Source organism: Fundulus heteroclitus, unplaced genomic scaffold (assembly GCF_011125445.2).
Source record: "Fundulus heteroclitus isolate FHET01 unplaced genomic scaffold, MU-UCD_Fhet_4.1 scaffold_85, whole genome shotgun sequence".
In the NCBI taxonomy this organism is placed as follows: Eukaryota; Metazoa; Chordata; class Actinopteri; order Cyprinodontiformes; family Fundulidae; genus Fundulus; species Fundulus heteroclitus.
Window position 1 is genome coordinate 836,078 of NW_023397307.1, and position 18,045 is coordinate 854,122.

The following is an 18,045-nucleotide window of genomic DNA, read 5'->3' on the forward strand; positions in this document are numbered from 1 at the left end:
GTCCTGTGGAAGCATGGAACCCTACTGAGAAGGGAGGTCCTTTGTGCCTGTGAGGGTCCCAAACTCCTGTTGCTTCCAATCCAGTCTGATTATATTTTCTTATCATGGCTCAATGGCACTACAACCCTTAAAAGTGTGCTCCTAAATCACATGTAACTTAATTATGCACACCTGAATTTAAGCACAAGATGATACAGCAGCCCACCAAAGCACCACTGGTTCTGTGTCGTTACACACAGCTACTACCTCTGCTACTGATTTTAAGTGAGGTATACTTTTCCGGTATAAATAAGTTCATAACTGCTAATTAAAAAAACTGTTTTTAGTGCTAATCATTACAGGCTCATAGCCTTTGATCACAACTATTTTAAATAATTTTCGTTATAGCTATTGTTATGGAAATATAATCATATATATAATAGTGTAGCTTAAAGTAATATAGATGTTAACTTTAACCCAGTAACCTAAAGAAATGGATGTGTGTGAAAACAAAGGGTGCATTCAAACTTCAGTGAGACACGTACCAGGAACAGGATGCACCGAGGCCATATGACAGTCCTGTGAGTGATAACGCTGTTAAAATGTTTGCATGAGGGTGTATGTTGTTTCAGTCAAACTCCCAGGAACCAAGCTAGGAGATAGATTATATTTAAAGGTCAAAGGTTAGGAAACAGATGTGTTCAGAAGACTGGATGTCTCAAGCAGGTCCAGCCCCGCTTGGACTGTCTGTTTTAAAAGGGGGAGAACAACATGAAAGTTTTGAGACAGGCTTCAGACACAGGCAGAGAACTTAAGGTATCCGATGCTGTGATAAACGTGTAAGTGTCTCCCACTTTGGAATTCCAAATTGTTATAAATATATGTTTAATGTTGTTTTTGCCTCTGAATTCACTGCCTTTTTTCTCTCTGTGCCAAATCCTCGACCGGGTGAGACGAAAAGGGGGGGCCGTCAGCTGTACGGGCCCCACAGGTGTCTCGTTACTATCCTTTGATTTTGAACAATATATTATTCAATTATAATTGCCAATTATAATTAATAATAATCTTCATAATCAGGTGTAATTTCATAACAATTGCATGAGAGTTGAGAGCTCTAGTGTTCACTGAAGCGGATGCTAAACCTATCAAGGCTCAAATGGGACCGCAGAGTTGACTGACGTGAGTACATTTTCTGAAATGAGGCTCTTAAAATTGCTGGAGATTGTGTTATTTACACACTCGAGAACAACACAACATTTGAGCAGGCGAAGGGAGGATGGAGGTTTTTCTCACACCTCTGTTTTCCGATTGCCGCCTGGAGTCTGGGGCCTGGAGGAGGTGCGAGCCACCTGGTCAGGGATCTTGGCTGGTGGCTGTTGGTGGGCCCAGGCGACTTGTCGGGACTGGGGCTGACAACTCTGCCCTTCCCAGGAATGGGGGGGGGGGTGGCTAGGGCATGGAGGGGGAAGGAGTGGGGGTGATAAATATTCAAGATTTATTTTGAGGGGGGGGGGGTGGGCTCTGGTTGACTGTCCTGTCCAGTTCATGTTGGCACCATCCTCAGGGGGCTCTCTGGCCTGGGTGCCGGGACCAAATTTTGCTCTGTATTTTTTTCCTGACATACAACTTTAAACGCAGCACCATGTTTAGTTTGTAAATCAGGTTCTCTGCTAATCTGCGCATTATGGGCATTATGGGCATGTGATCAGCTTTTCTTTCTTTGCCATATATTACATCATCCTTTCAGGATTTTCCCAAATAATGTGAGGAGCAACTGGACATTACAATCCACAAATTTAAGCTTTCAAATGAAATTGAAAGAAAACAGACAAGTATAGATGTACTCATTTTTATTTAAAGTGATTAAAACACAAATTTCAACTACTTTCAATCTATATAACTGATAACAAAGAAGTTTCATAGAAGTCAACGGTATCAGTTGTCAGAAGCTCATCTATTTAACCTCTAAATGCAAAAAGTTCCTGGACTCTGTCATGTAACAATGCATAGTTCCCTTAGGGGGAGGTAAAGCAACATGGCATCTTACTTGTTAAAACAAAAAGATGGTCGCTGTTCAGTTCACTATTTTATATCAGAATCTAATTAGATTAAAACAGTATGTTATCCATCATTCACAAGTTTTACTTAGGTGAATATCCTGTTTTTGCTTTTGTTGTTTGTCTATTTGAGTTTACAAATCGTAGCACTAGAATTGTAATCCAGCCAAACCCCAGCATGTAGCGGCTGAGTGAAGGTGGTCTGGACTCTGTGGAGAAGAGTCATGGTTTCAGAGACGCTGTAGAAGGACAGAATACCTGCTCTGTGATCCAGGTACACTCCTACTCTGGAGGAACAAGGACCTGAGATGGAGGTCCAGATGCTGTTGTGAATAAAATGATAACTGTCTGGGGAACATGCTAATCCCCAAGATTTGTCAGAACGTCCAAGTCCACTTACTTTCCAGTTCACTCCTCTGCTGATGTTCTTGTATGCGACTGCTACAGAAGCTTTCCCTATCCTCTCCACCTCCCAGTAACAACGTCCAGTCAGACTCTCTCTACTCAGGACTTGATGGCACTTAGTAAATCTGTCTGGAATACTAGAATAAGACTGAGGTTGATCCATCAATGTCACCTTCCTGTTCCCCTCTGATAGTAACAGACGACTGTATGCTGTGTTTGGATCCAGTGTGATTTCACATGAATATCTCAAGAATCCAGCTCTGCTCTTTGGTTCTGGTTCTGACAGTAAAACATCCACCTCAGTGAGTCTCAGTGAGATGTTTGTCCATGCGTCTCTCAGGATGTCCTGTAGTTGATCTCTGAGCTCTGACACAGCTGCTGTCACATCCTCAAAGTAGCTCAGAGGACGGATCTTGATGCTGGATGAGTGTGTAGATTCACTGAGTGCTGACAGTGAGGGGTAGTTGTGGAGAAACTGGTTGTGATCCTCTGTGTCTGAGAGCTGCTTCAGCTCAGCGTCTTTCCTCTTCAGCTCAGTGATCTCCTGCTCCAGCTTCTCCTGAAGCTCTTTGACTCGACTCCCTTCAGTTTCCTGCTGGGATCTGATCTGCTGCTTCACATCAGAGCTTCTTTTCTGGATGAGACGGATCAGCTGAGTGAAGATCTTCTCACTGTCCTCCACTGTTTTATCAGCAGAGTGCTTGATGGCCTCCAGCTCCTGTTGAAGCAGCTTCACATCTTTCTCTCTGTCCTGGATTCCCTGCTGGATGTTTTCTCGTCTCACCTCCAGCTCTCTCTGCCTCTCAGTCCTTTCTGCTGCAGCCGACACTGTGTCGTGGCCTTTATTTTCATCCACAGAACAGAGATAACAGATACACTTCTGATCAGTACAACAGAACCTCTTCATCACCTCATCATGACGAGAGCAGATGTTCTCCTGGAGGTTCTTGGAGGGCTCCACCAGCTTGTGTTTCTTAAATGCAGCTGAATCATAATGAGGCTGAAGGTGTTTCTCACAGAAAGAGGCCAGACAGACTAAACAGGACTTGATGGCTTTCAGTTTTCTTCCAGAGCAGGAATCACAGGCCACATCTTCAGGTCCAGCATAGCAGAGATCAGCAGGAGCAGCTTGGAGTCCAGTCTTCTTCAGCTGCTCCACTAAAGCTGCTAACATGGTGTTTTTACTCAGAACGGGCCTCGGTGTGAAGGTCTCCCTGCACTGAGGGCAGCTGTGGATTCCTTTCTGATCCTCTTCATCCCAGAAGTTAATACACTTCATACAGTAGCTGTGTCCACAGGGAATAGTCACCGGATCCTTCAGTAGATCCTGACAGATCGAACAGGACAAGGTTTCTCGGTCCAGCTGGTTCTGCTCCATTTCTCCTCTTGGTCACAGTGACTGTGAGTTTCAAAAACCCAGCTCTTTCTAACCTTGTGTTTGTACTGAGGAATGTAGTCTGTCAACTTTTCCACATTTACATATGTTGGTTACACCCATCTTAAGCCCTAAGCACTCCAAAGAAATGAAAATAAAACTGGAGTTGCTGTTTAGCTGCACCAACAAAACAAGAAAACCTCTTTTCAGAACAGGATCAAATACTGCCAGCAGAACAAATCCAATTCAGTATTTTTGATCATGCAATTTGGTGTTTTAAATCATACACATCAACCAAAAAGCATTGTTCTTAGTTCAATGGTTGTAAAGTGATTTCTTTCCAGAGTTTCAGGGCTCCATACTTGGACAGTCTTTAAAAATACTTATCTTAACTAGTTCCATATCCAAATGTTCACACTGTCAGAAACTGGTTACTGAGCCCGAATTCAGCCACACACAGAGCCTTGTTTCAGCGTCTTTATTGAAGATTGTAAGTTATGTAGATGGAAACCAGAAGTCTGTACCAGATAGCAGCGGAGGGATGGTGTAGATGGCAGAAGCTGGCGCTGAAGCCATCTACACCATCTACATCCTCTGGCTCCAGAGGAGCCAGAGGATGTGAAGGGACACCAGGGCAGAGTGGATGAATGAAGGGTCTGGAACTGTCCATGGTGCAGCAGGGAGGACTGAACCCTGGCACACACAAAATGCTATAATTTATATACCAGAAAAAAACATCCCACATAGCTGTGACTGTTCTTAATTAAGTTATGATTTATTTCCAGATCTGACTCTCAAATTATATGTCTTATGAAATAGAAACAAATAACCATTTTTTCTGCTTTATTATTCCTGAGAGGTGAAGAACTTGAGATGATCAATGAGTTATTTTAAGTTCAACCACATCATTAGAAAAACACAGAAGAAATCTCAATTGCCATCAAATTTTTAACCCACTTTGCTGTCAGTTAAGGAGACCACTGTATGGAACAATACCTCATCAGCATTACGCTATTGTCAAATAAAAATCACCTTCAAACCCTATCTATCCTAAAAGGCTTCATAATTCCAAACAGCATGACACTGCTAGACTGCAGGGTTTCCCGCAGCGCTCTCTTGGCGAGGTGCCTCGCCAACATTCCAAAAAAAACCAAAAAAAACCTGACGTATTTGACGTTAACACGAGTTTTTTTGTTGTTGCTTTCGCGCGTGCATATAGTGAAGTGCTTTATACTATTTTGTCTGTACTTCAGTTTATTACACCAAACCATACCGATTTTATTTATAAAGCACTTTAAACTCCAACAACACCAAAATGTTGTACAAAATCATAAAGTATATGCAATCATAATATACAAATGATCACTCATAAAACAATAAGCAATAAGGATATAAAAATATTAGTAATAAAATTAAGGTTTGGCGTCTGTTGTGCAATTATACACTGTTTAAAGTTATTTAATGTTTCATAAATAACTCTCTGTCTGTTAAGTATTGTCTGGTGATGATCGGCTCTTAAGCTGATATCAAGACAGTGGTTGAAAGGGACAAATTCGAGCACTAGCGATCTTTTAACACCAAAACCTGCACACACATAGAATAAAGGAGTGACAACTTCTTTTCAAGTTCAAGAATTTAATAACAGAAGTAAAATTAACATCCAGAGATTATCACTATGTAATGCTGTTTACCTGAAATAACACAATATTTCGATTAATAAATCCTCTCTACTAGGCTAGTGAACTTAACTAAACTACTAAGCAAAATGAAGATAAAAAGAAGCTAAGCTAAGGAACTATTTACATGCAAAAACAAACAAAAAGACAAAACAAAAGTGGTTGATCATAATCAGAATTACTCAGTGAATCCTGGTTCACTGAAGGTCTGATTCCAAAAACATGGAATGGAGTTAAAACATTTGCCATGTATTTCAATCTATTCACAATGCAAAGCCCAAGTTAAACAAAACATTATTTGTTGAAATAATATTCTGAGGACCGGTTTGTCCTGTAAAATCATTTAAACCCTTGCGATCGAGTTTGTTAATGCGATTCTCCCTCCGGCCATCTGGGGTCGCTGTAGCAACTCGGTGGCTAAGAGGTTACAACATAAAGATGCCAAAATTGCCTTGAAAACCGGCATTAATATACCATATTGATGCAGGAATAAGGCTCATAACACCATCGGAGGATGGCAGTGCAGAACAGTTACGCTTTATGCTTTAAAACGTACTCCTTTTGAAAGGTCTGAAACCCGATGTTAGCAAGGCTAATAGCAGTTTGCCTAGCGCGAGCTACCGGTTAGCCCTTTTGTTCTAAACACCATGGTTTACAAACATTTCCCAATAAACCTTTTAACTTCACCCTCAGCTCGCTGCCCAAACCTCTGCCTCGTGCCAGTTCTGTCCAGTTTTGGCCATTCATAGAAGGAGCGTTGAAGGAGGAAGTTGTTGGCTAGTGCTAGCGGGCTAGCGCTTGGCTCTGATGCCATGTGGTCGGGTCGGAGGCCTGGTGTCCTGGAGACAGTCTTTGACTCCGTTGGAGTCTGATTTAAGCAGATTTCTCCTCGGCATAGGAAGGTGGCTTCTGTGCCGGCTTTTCAGCTCTGCGTTGCCTGGAACCAGCTCCGTCAGGGGTCCACTGAGAAAAGAAAACAAAGCTGGCATAGACGGATTGTGGAGTGTGTCTCAGCAGGTTGGAGTCAGGAGAAGAGAGTGAGCAGAGGTGTGCGGTGGCTTTTATCTGTAGGGAGTGGTCACAGGTGACCTCCTGCTGAGAGAGATCCTGAGAAGAAGAGAGACAGAGAGAGAGAGGCCGTCCTTCCGCCCATGTCCTTATCCTTTGCAGCAGGAGTGGGCTTCCATTGTGAAATCTTCCACTGTTCAGAATTCAATCTGAGATCAATTATTCATCATGGCATATTATGGCATAACACGTCCATCCGTCCGTTGTCTTCTTCTTATCCGGGGTCGGGTCGGGGGGGGTAGCAGCTTCAGCAGGGAGGCCCAGACGTCCCTCTCTCCAGCCTCCTGGGCCAGCTCCTGGCGCCCCAGGAGCTGGCCAAGGCGTTCCCAGGCCAGCCGGGAGTCCCTCCAGCGTGTCCTGGGTCTTCCCCTGGGCCTCCTCCCGCTGGGACGTGTCTGGAACACCTCACCAAGGAGGTGTCCAGGAGGCATCCTAACCAGATGCCCAAGCCACCTGAAATGGCTCCTCTCGCCGTGGAGGACCAGCGGCTCTACTCTGAGTCCTCCCCGGATGACTGAGCTCCACATCCTATCTCTAAGGGAGAGCCCAGACACACTGTGGAGAAAACTCATTTCGGCCGCTTGTGTCCAGGGTCTCGTTCTTTCGGTCACGACCCAAAGTTCGTGACCATAGATGAGGGTAGGAACGTAGATCGACCGGTAAATCGAGAGCTTCGCCTTTTGGCTCAGCTCTCTCTTCACCAAAACGGATCGGTATGGCGCCCGCTTCACAGCAGACGCCACACCAATCCACCTGTCGATCCCCCGCTCCATCTTCCCCTCATTCGTGAACAAGACCCCAAGATACTTGAACTCCTCCACTAGGGGCAGCACATCCTCCTCAACCCAGAGAAGGCACTCTACCCTTTTCCGGTTCAAGACCATGGTCTCGGATTTGGAGGCACTGATTTTCATCCTGGCAGCTTCGCACTCGGCTGCGGACTGCTCCAGTGAGAGCTGTAGATCACGCCCTGATGAAGCCAATAGGACCACGTCATCCGCAAATAGCAGAGACGCAATCCTAAGGCCACCAAAACGGATCCCATCGACACCTTGGCTGCGCCTAGAAATTCTGTCCATAAAAGTTATGAATAGAATCGGTGACAAAGGGCAACCTTGGCGGAGTCCAACTCTCACCGGAAACGAGTCCGACTTACTGCTGGCAATGCGGACCAGACTCTGACACCGGTCGTACAGAGACCTGACAGCCCTTATTAAAGGGCCCGGTACTCCATACTCCCAGAGTACCCCCCACAGGATCCCCCGGGGGACACGGTCGAATGCCTTCTCCAGATCCACAAAACACATGTAAACTGGTTGGGCAAACTCCCATGCCCCCTCAAGAATCCTGCTGAGGGTATAGAGCTGGTCCAGTGTTCCACGGCCAGGACGAAAACCACACTGCTCTTCCTGAATCCGAGATTCAACTATCCGACAGACCCTCCTTTCCAGAACCCCTGAATAGACCTTACCAGGGAGGCTTAAGAGTATGATTCCTCTGTAGTTGGAACACATCCTCCGGTCCCCCTTTTTAAATAGGGAGACCACCACCCCAGTCTGCCAATCCAGGAGAACTGCTTCCGATGTCCAAGCGATGCTGCAGAGCCGCGTTAACCAACGCAACCCCACAACATCCAGAGCCTTAAGGTACTCAGGGCGAATCTCATCCACCCCCGGGGCCTTGCCACCGAGGAGCTTTTTAACAACCTCGGCAACCTCAGCACCAGAGATGGGAGAACCCGACCCAGAGTCCTCAGGCTCTGCTTCCGCAATGGAAGACGTGTTGGTGGGATTAAGGAGGTCTTCGAAGTATTCTGCCCACCGAAACACGACGTCCCGAGTCGAGGTCAGGAGCACACCACCCCCACTATAAACAGTGTTGGTACTGCACTGCTTCCCCCTCCTGAGACGCCGGATAGTGGACCAGAATTGTTTCGAAGCCGTACGGGAGTCTTTCTCCATGGCCTCTCCGAACTCTTCCCACACCCGAGTTTTTGCCTCGGCGACCAGCCGAGCCGCCTGCCGCTTCGACTGCCGGTACACATCAGCTGCTTCCGGAGTCCCACAGGCCAATAAAGCCCGGTAGGACTCCTTAAGCTTGACTGCTTCCCTCACCGCTGGTGTCCACCAGCGGGTTCGAGGGTTGCCGCCGCGACATGCACCGACAATCTTGCGCCCACAGCTCCGACTAGCCGCCTCAACAATAGAGGCGCGGAACACGGTCCATTCAGACTCAATGTCCCCCGCCTCCATCGGGACATGTTTAAAGTTCTCCCGGAGGTGGGAGTTAAAGCTCCGCCTCACAGGGGACTCTGCCAGACGTTCCCAGCAAAACCTCACATTACGTTCTCCTCACCCGAGTGTCCAAGACAGGTGAGCAACTTTGGTGTGGAGCAACTTGACAGGTCTGATAGAACACCTTTGGGAGGAATTAGAGGCGGGACTGGAAACCAAACCTCCTCGTCCAAGATCAGTGTCTTATCTGCAAATGTGCTTCTCGGAGAATGATTAGAAAAAACTGTGCTTCACATCAGAGCTTCTTTTCTGCACGAGATTGATAATCTCTTTTTCAAGGAAGACCTGGCAAAAAAATAAAAACAAATTAAAAACTGTTACAAAACATTACATGGAAAGCATCTTATATAAATAGCATCCACAACGACTATTTAAAAAAAACAAAACTGTAAAATGTTACATCAGACAGAATTAAAAACACTGATAATTTAAATATTTCATCTCTAAAACCATCAATCTAGCTTTAAAATCATTCAGATTTGCAGTTATGTCTTAGGTAATGCATGTTTTGGCCGGTAGGTGGCACTGTGGAATAAATAATTGAATATGGCTGTTTCCCAACTGCGTGTGTTCCTAGGACAAGAACTGTACTTAGCAAGAGCAGAAAATGTCAAGTTGAACAAAGAAAACTCCAATATTTGGGTCACATCTTCTCAAAAGATGGTTAAAATCAGATCAGAGCAAAATCGAGGATGTAAACAATATGCCAAAATCAGAATGCAAGAAAGACGTGGAGTGATTCTTAGGCATGGCCACTTATCTTGCAAACTTCTCTCCAAACATGTCCCCACATCCTGAGCCAGTGAGAGCACTAACTGTTAATGAGACTATAAAAGTACCAGGTAAATGTGCGGTATATGTCAGGAAAAGAGATGCACATGCCAGATGCATTATCCAGAGCCAACCTGCCATTAACAGGCTCACCAGCTCTGGTGCATATGGTGATGTCCAATTTACCAGAATCAAATGAAAAACTTCAACAGATCAGACAAGAAACAGCTAATTATTTAACATGAACTAAAGTCAGTGAGACGGTCCTTGAGCCATGGGATGGCCTGAAACAAGTGAAAGAAGTGTACTGGAACTTCAGAGAGGAGATGTCAGTGATTAATGGAATCCTATTTAAAGGAGAAAAACTCATCATTCCAGCAGCTCTAAGGGCAGACATGGCAAAACTCATCCATGAAGGTCCCCTACTTATTAAAAGCAGCAGACGCTAAGCAAGAGAGATTACTTTTCTGACCAGGAATGTCACAATGTGACGCAGCATTAGTGAGCCGTTGTGATGATGAGTATTATCAGAAAGGACAAACAAAAGAAGCTGCTACATCCCAACCGTATACCAGAAAGAACTTGGCAGAAAGTTGATATTGATCTGATCACATTTGACCGGCAGGAATACTTACTAATAGTGGATTATTGCTCAAGGTTTATTGAAGTTGAATGGATGATCTCAGACTCAGGAAGTTCCACTGTTATTGTTCACCTGAAATCACTATTTTGCCAGACATGGTATTCCTGATACCAGAAAGACCTTGGCAGAAAGTTGCCATTGAGACCTTGGCAAAACATTACGCCCAGTCTATTGGAATGGCTTAGAGAGGAGTGCAAACTGTTAAGCTCATGTTAAAAAAGGCTAAAGCAGATGGAAAGGATCCATATGCTCAGTCTACAGAGGGCACCACTGGAAACTCACCAGCGCAGCTGTTGATGGAGGACCGAACAAGTACCAAACACCCAATGCCTTCACAGATGTTTAAACCTCAAACAGTCTCGTTTTGTATCTCGTTGTATCTCGTTTTGCATGCACAATGTACATACAAAATGACAATAAAGTTTGTCTAAGTCTCCAAAGGAGTGACACAAATGCTACAGTCAAGACAACACAGACAGAAGGATTACTTTGTTAACGGATCAAAAGAACTTCAGAAACTTGAAGTTGGAAGCAAAGTGAGGATGTGGCAAGAGGGAACGCGGACTCCAGCTCCGGAGTCACTGAAAAATCTGATCCTACATTGTAGGGACACCTGATGGACAATTGTACAGAAGGAACGGAAAGTTTTTAATGCTGTCAAAGTTATACTCCAAATGAACATGGACAATTAAAAAGTGACTCCACCAAAATGCTGATAACAGTGCAGAACCAGATAAAGAAAACAAAATGGACCTTTTACCTACTGTAACACTTCCTGGTAATGTCAGACTTACTGAAAGTGCTGGAACAGCAAATGGACATCTTATTATTAAACCAAAAAGGTTAGTTGAGGAATATCTAGTAATTGTACAGGCACTAGTTTGAACAGTTTTGCATAAGTCAAAGGTTATTGTGTTGTGATGGGGACACATAAACGGTGTCATTTTATTTCAGTAAGAGAAATTTGTTAATTTAAAGACATGTTTTTCTCTGGTTAGCGTTCTGCTGGTTTTGTGGTAATGTGAAAACATTTCTTCTTTATAAAAACACTGCATGTGTGCATATTCACAAAACACACTTGTATTTTTATTTCCCTTCTTTTATCGTCATATTTAAAATCTTCGATGAAGAAAAAGTGGAACCAAAGTCAGATTCCCTGTTTGTGAGCACAAACCTGGTGAACAAAGCTGATTCTGATCCTGATTCCTGCAGCAGTAGCAGAGCAAGAATTTAAGGCAGAACCGGGGTTGATTTTGGATTTGCATGTTGTGACAAATTTACGCCATTGTTTCCAAAGCAGTTCTGTGCTTTTGTACAAAATCTGGACCTTCACCCCAGGATCTGGTTCCCCCAGAGCAGGACCTTGATCACAGAGTAGCTTTACTGACATTTAGCCCGTTCTCTGAAATCCTGACTTTGATCCAAAGAATCATCCAGGCCACGTTCGTTCAGCCACAGCAAGCTGGACTTTAGCTTTACTACATCGGAGAGCTAGAGTTTTGTTCAAGACCAGCTGAGTGTACGGATGGCTCAGTTTGTTTTGTTTCTTTTGTTCAGTAAATTAAATTCTATCACCAAATGGGATGATCAACAGCTAAATGTGTGATTTTATTACCGGTTCCACTGGTTCACTGCGTAGGTCTGTCGGTGACGGCATGCTGACACCTACAGGAAGATTGGGTTTTCACATAACATGGATCCTGGAAACATTTGCATTTGGAGGTTAAGATGAAGTTCTGACCGTTAATGCTACTGTAGTAAATCAAAACAACATGAATAAAAAAGGTTAGCCATATAAATCTGCTCCAAAATGGCATTTTAATGAGTGTTGAGAAAATTCCTCTTAGTTTTATTTATTTATTATCCTGTAAGTTCTGCATTCAGACTCCCTGAGTCACACGGGTCACGACTAATGATGTGGTCAATGCTAAAACAGGATGAGGTTACAAGACAATATTACAAACTTCAATTATGTCATGAATCCCTGTTGAATCTACCAACAGAAAGCATGATGCACAGTGTGTGCAAACCTGTCAAAAAGCAGGATAAAACAGAGTATTAATCTGAGGAAATACCAAGAGGCAGATGGAAACTCCGGGAAAAGAATGACTAGTGAATAGCTGAAAATATATATATAATATGATGCTCCATTTGCAGTTCTCCGGGAGACACGAGGACACAGCAAACATGCCGGGAAAAAAGAAAGGTGCTCTGGTTACATGAGACCAAATTAGGACATTTTGGCCTGCAGGCAAGATGCTGTACATGGACGAAAGCTAACACCCTAAACTAATCATTCCCTCTAAAAATAACGCTGATTGCAGCAACATGTGGGGATACTTTCCTTCTACAGGACAGGAACGCAAGTAATTGATTTTAATTTTTTCAAATTTTTATTAAGGATCCCCATCAGCTGTTGCCATGGCAAATAGCTAGTCTTCCAGGGGTCCACATTAAAAACATACAATAAAAAGCACAGTCACAAATATAAAATTTCCAAAAATGTCATTCTCAACACACAGTGGTTTAGAAATTATCAGAGAATGCACAGTAGGAATGGTGGGAAGATTGATGGAGTTAAATATGGTGCAGTCCTTGAAGAAACCCTGTTAGTGGGAACGTCTAGATGTGCAAAGCTGAAAGTGCAGCAACAAGCAAAAAATAATAATAATAATAAAAAAAAAAAAATATATATATATATATATATATATATATATATATATATATATATATATATATATATATATATATATATATATATATTTAAGTATTCACTCAGCATGACTGAATGGATACGCCACTGTTATTTTTTTTAACTTAAGAATAAAAATATGAGAATTCCTTTATTGTGCCTCAATGGGGAAATTTGTGTGTGACAGTGGCAAACACACAGTGAACAGTTATGCACAATTTTTAGCGATGAGAAAAAACAGTAATATTTGGAAACACAAATAAATAACCAATAAGAGGAGGACTGTGCATCATATTCTCTCAGCTGTATAATTGAGCTTTGCCGTGTGATGTTCTATCATATGAAGGCATAGTAGAAGAACACCGAAGTTTATGGTTGAAAAGTAACAGAATGTGGAGAAGTCCAGGGTTTAAGGGTATGCAAAAAAAAAAATCTAACTAGAAGCACGCAGAAAACAACTTATTGACTTTTATTTCGTATTATTTGAAGCATCGTGTTTATGTTTTTGGGAATATTTTGCTTTTAATGGCAAAACTATTCCGAGGTTATTTTTCCGAGCTCGTTCGCTTGCAGTAATTAGACCTGAGGCCTTTTGCGTTTGCAGGGTTCCACCACTAGAGGGCTCCCTCCAGCCCACATGCGGCTGCCTGCCTGTGTTTACCTCCCAGTCCCAGCAGCGCTGCTGTACGCTGGCAAACTGGACAAAAAAAAGCACCATCTTCAGCCTGGTGCTGCCGAAATACTGATGTAAGCTGCCTGGTGTCCCATCTTTTGGGTTCTTTTCTCCTGCTACGCCGTGTGTTGGTGCCGCCGAAGGTGAGTTTGGGGATGATTCTGGTGAAAATGGCTCAGTGACTCAAACCAGACACAGCGGCTACAGGCGCTAGCACCGTTAGCTTAGCATAAGGGTTGTGAACACGGGGTCCTCTATAACCAAACAAGCTGGCACCTGGTTAGCTGAGTGTACTTTGTGACAGTAAATGAGTCCTGATATATGCTTTAAACACGACCCGCTGTTTCCTCTGACTGTAGTTTTATTAACGTTAGCTGACAAGTTTGTTAGCTTGAACGGCTAAGCTTGCTACGTACCAGTTAGCTAGCATGGCTAACAAAAAAAAATTAATAACTCGCTACGAAAATAGTCTTGCTCGTTCAACGGTGACATTGGTTTATGGCATTTCGCGTCATCCTACAACATTTATCCAACACAGACCATTTCTGTTGTCATTAATATGTATTTGTCGTGACATTTCGCGTTTCAGGCGTTAGCTCGTTGGCTAGCAGCTGCTACACAGAGCTCTTCTAATGGCCTCCGGAGCTGCCTCTTTGTTGCCAATTGCTTCAAGTGATGCCCGCGGAGTGTTATAGAGATCAAATGTTTACGGTGTGGTTTTTATATCGCCTTTTTTTTTATGTTTTTTTTTTTTTTAATCGAACCACCGAGGTTTGCTGTCCCAGAAAGCGCCGCTTGGTGTAAATAACATCATCAATCTTGCTGTTGGCGGGTTTAATGGTCAGTGTGGTGCCAAGTGTCTGTAGAGCTGCACTCCTAAAAGCTGGCAGTCGGTCTGCGGCGGTTCAGCACATCATTACAGCGTGTAACTAAACCCTATGGTGTCAATAATTAGTCCTCTTTTTTTTTTGTTTTAACTGTGCCAGGACGTAAAACGTGTCCACATTTCCACCCTAGGGCTCCTTTCTCATTTTGTTGGACCAAATGAAATCCAATTGTCTGGTCATTTACGCTGACCAGAAAGAAAAGTTGGTAAATGTGTGGAGGTGTTCCGATCTGGACAGAAATGGATAAAGAAAGTAAAGTATGGAAAATATCTGTATGTTTTAGGCATTACTCCATTCTCATTCTCTAACAGAAACCTCAGTAAGTTAAATCCATCTATGAATCTGTGTCAGTTTATCCATCCATCCTTACGACTATTAATAAGTTCATGTTTGTCCATCATGTTTTGATTAACCGTAAATCCATCAGTTCATCCATCTATCCACCGCCCCATGTGTCTATCCTGGTTTTCATCTAATCATTAATCTGTCCATCCTTCCAGTGTTGAACTCCCTTTAGCTCAGTTCCTGTCCTTTTAACGCGACTCTGTGGCTATCAGGTGCCTTGTTACAGTTGTTGTCTATTATTAGCTGAAAACAAGATGAAATTTGCTTAAATTATTCATTCAAAGCGCTTCTTGGCCCTAAATTTAGCTCTTTGTGTATTACGTTACAGTATGTGTTCGTTGTTGTACTTGTGCGACCCTCTTGACCCAGATCTTCTGTGTCAATAGACTTCATTTACGCTACAGCCGATCTATGTCGACGTCTGCTGTTAAGTGTCGTTTTGCTCTCTGTGAAGTTCGCAAAACCCTGGAATTGGTTCGGAAAATCCAGATTTGCTTGACACCATCCTGCCCCATGTTAAAAGAAGATCATCCTTCACACGCATCGCCCTGGACTCGTAATAAAAGCGCTGGATTAACTCCGTCACGTTAACTTTTTGCCCTCGCTCAGCTGAACTGTTACCAGCTATGGTACAAAAGAGTTTTTTTATTTTTATTTCAGTGTGCCCATCTCCCACTGCGATGTAAAAACTCAGCCTGTTGACGTCGTTTTGTCTCTTTACTAAACAGCGAAAACTTAAACCAGCTGACCCACAGTTTGTGCATGACAAAAAAAATGTTTCGCTCACAACTCAAATTCACAGTGGTTACTAATTTTAATGTTATCTATGTCAAAATGTTCTATTAGCAATAAACTCCATCTTCTTTGTTTATTTTTGTTTTATTTTTGGAGATGATTTTTAAACCTCTCCAGGTCAATGTGAGCTTCTGAGCTTTCTGTGTCTCTGCTCTGTCTTCTCTAACATAGAAAGTACTCCTGGGTCAATGTGAGCTTCTGTGCTTTCTGTGTCTCTGCTCTGTCTTCTCTAAGCCCCAGTGGGTGGAGGCAGATGAGCGTTCACGCTGAGCCTGGTTCTGGTTCTGCTGGAGGTTCTCCTCCCTGTTAAAGGGGAGTTTTCCTCTCCACTGTCGCTTCATGCATGCTCAGTATGAGGGATTGCTGCAAAGCCATCAACAATGCAGACGACTGTCCACTGTGGCTCTACGCTCTTTCAGGAGGAGTGAATGCTGCTTGGAGAGACTTGATGCAACCTGCTGGGTTTCCTTAGAGAGGAACCTTTCTCACCAATCTGGAGGATCTGACTTTGGAAAGTGCCTTGAGATGACATGTTTCATGAATTGGCGCTAAATAGATAAAATTGAATTGAAGTTTTCCTCTCCACTGTCGCTTCATGCATGCTCAGTATGAGGGATTGCTGCAAAGCCATCAACAATGCAGACGACTGTCCACTGTGGCTCTACGCTCTTTCAGGAGGAGTGAATGCTGCTTGGAGAGACTTTCCGTAGAGAGGAGATTTGTTGACCAAAATATATAATCTGATTGAATTTGACTTTGTAAAGTGCCTTGAGATGACGTGTTTCATGAATTGGAGCTATATAAATAAAATTTAATTGAAGTTTTCTGCTCTATATGTAGATCCCAACCCAGACCTTAGACACCTCTGTTGTTGGAGTCACTGTCTTAAAAACTATTTCTTCAGCATATACAAGTTTTCAGTGTTGGAAGCTCTCAAGAAGACCTTTTTAAAGACTTTTTAGATTAAAATGTGCAAACAGAAATGTGTTAATTGCAACGATGTTGCTGTATTTATCCCAAAGAGGTTAGCTTCTTTCGGTCTTAACCTCACATGTTGTTTCTTTTCTTGCCCTAAACCACGGCTTGTAGCTCCCATGGCCGGCGTGTGAAGATTTAAATCCCTCGTCGACATCTGCCTCTGCCTCCTCCTCTAAGCTCCCAGCGCTTCGACCCTACAGCAGCGTTTTATTAACCATTCTGAACGTTTAGCTTGTGGCTGATCTTTACGGACGTGACGTCTTTGGTTTCACGGCAGGTTCAGAGGAGCGCTGCGTGAAATTGGATTTGAATTTCTTAACGTGTTGGATAGGGTCAGCTCTCTGCGACACAGGAAAGAGCTTCTATTAGGAGCCTTTTAGAGAATCTCCAGGGTTTCTCTTTACAGACTGTGTTTTTATTTTTAAGCCGTTTAAAACATATACGTTTGGTTTAATGGCCGTCTACTGTGGGACATCACAGTTTAGTGTTTCAAAAAGGATTTGAATGTAAAACCCTGCATTGCTGTTAAAACGTCTTTTGGTTTGGGGTGGAAACTGGAATCTAAATCTAAGGTGTTCTTAGCTTTTATTCACCTATATTATGACTAAAACTTGTAGGTTTTCTTTAAAAAAAAAAACATTTAGAAAGGGGAAGAAGGAGTGTGTGGTTGCGTTAGTGTGCTACTATTAAAGTAACACTTTGTAAAAGCACCTTTTTGATTTTATCAAAGCACAGAGTTTCTGGGAGTCTGCTTGTATGGCGCATCTTAACTTGGCGATATTTTAGTCACTATTGTTTTGTTTAAGCTTCTTTAAATCTGACTGATTTAAAATGAGGACATCTCTACTCAGATTAGGGGTGGGCGATATGAAGAAAATCTAATATCACGATATCTTTGGGCTGCATCGCGATACACGATATATATCACGATATGTTCAAATAACCTTGAATAACAAATGTTTTTAGCCAAATAGTGCCTAAAGTTGCATTGGTATAGCTCAAATTAACGCGTCAATTTCTCTTTTGTTTGAAAATTTGATTGCAAAATAAAATTAATTTAAATGTTTTATAGCCATTTTTTTCCACCACAGCTGCACATAGAAGGAACACCAAGGAAAAATCTGACACAAAATAAACCTGAAATAAAAGGTGCTCTTTTGTGCTAAAGACATAAAAATTTGTATAATAAAAATGTGCTATCCCAAAAACAGAAGCTTGTATTGTGACTATAAAATAAACTGATCAGTCGCAGCTACATATTCAGAGCATCTCAAAAATATTTCCATTGCTCTTTAGGTGCTTGGAAAGTTTTTTTTTTTTTTCTTTTTTTTTTTTTTTCTGTCATATGGGGTTTAGCAAATGAAAATGCCAGTTTCAACAGTTTTACGGCTGGTTTAATTAAAGTTC

At 42.7% G+C, this 18,045-nt stretch overlaps 2 protein-coding genes across 2 annotated transcripts in view; one reads left to right on the top strand and one right to left on the bottom strand.

Annotated features, from left to right (window-relative positions):
* Positions 1-1,900: 1,900 nt before the first annotated feature.
* LOC118562285 (tripartite motif-containing protein 16-like) lies at positions 1,901-3,830 on the bottom strand. The gene has a single exon (XM_036134565.1). The coding sequence runs from the start codon at positions 3,817-3,819 to the stop codon at positions 2,161-2,163; it is 1,659 nt and encodes a 552-aa protein (XP_035990458.1). The 5' UTR covers positions 3,820-3,830; the 3' UTR covers positions 1,901-2,160.
* Positions 3,831-13,595: 9,765 nt separating this feature from the next.
* Positions 13,596-18,045, top strand: part of LOC105922105 (zinc finger, MYND-type containing 11) — a 47,000-nt gene continuing 42,550 nt past the window's right edge. Inside the window, exon 1 of the mRNA XM_036134562.1 lies at positions 13,596-13,776. The gene's annotated coding sequence lies outside the window, so the exon portion shown is untranslated. The remainder of the gene's footprint in view (positions 13,777-18,045) is intronic.

Excerpts from the sequence above, each read along its gene's own strand:
- LOC118562285 (XM_036134565.1), bottom strand. The coding sequence starts at position 3,819 with ATGGAGCAGAACCAGCTGGACCGAGAAACCTTGTCCTGTTCGATCTGT.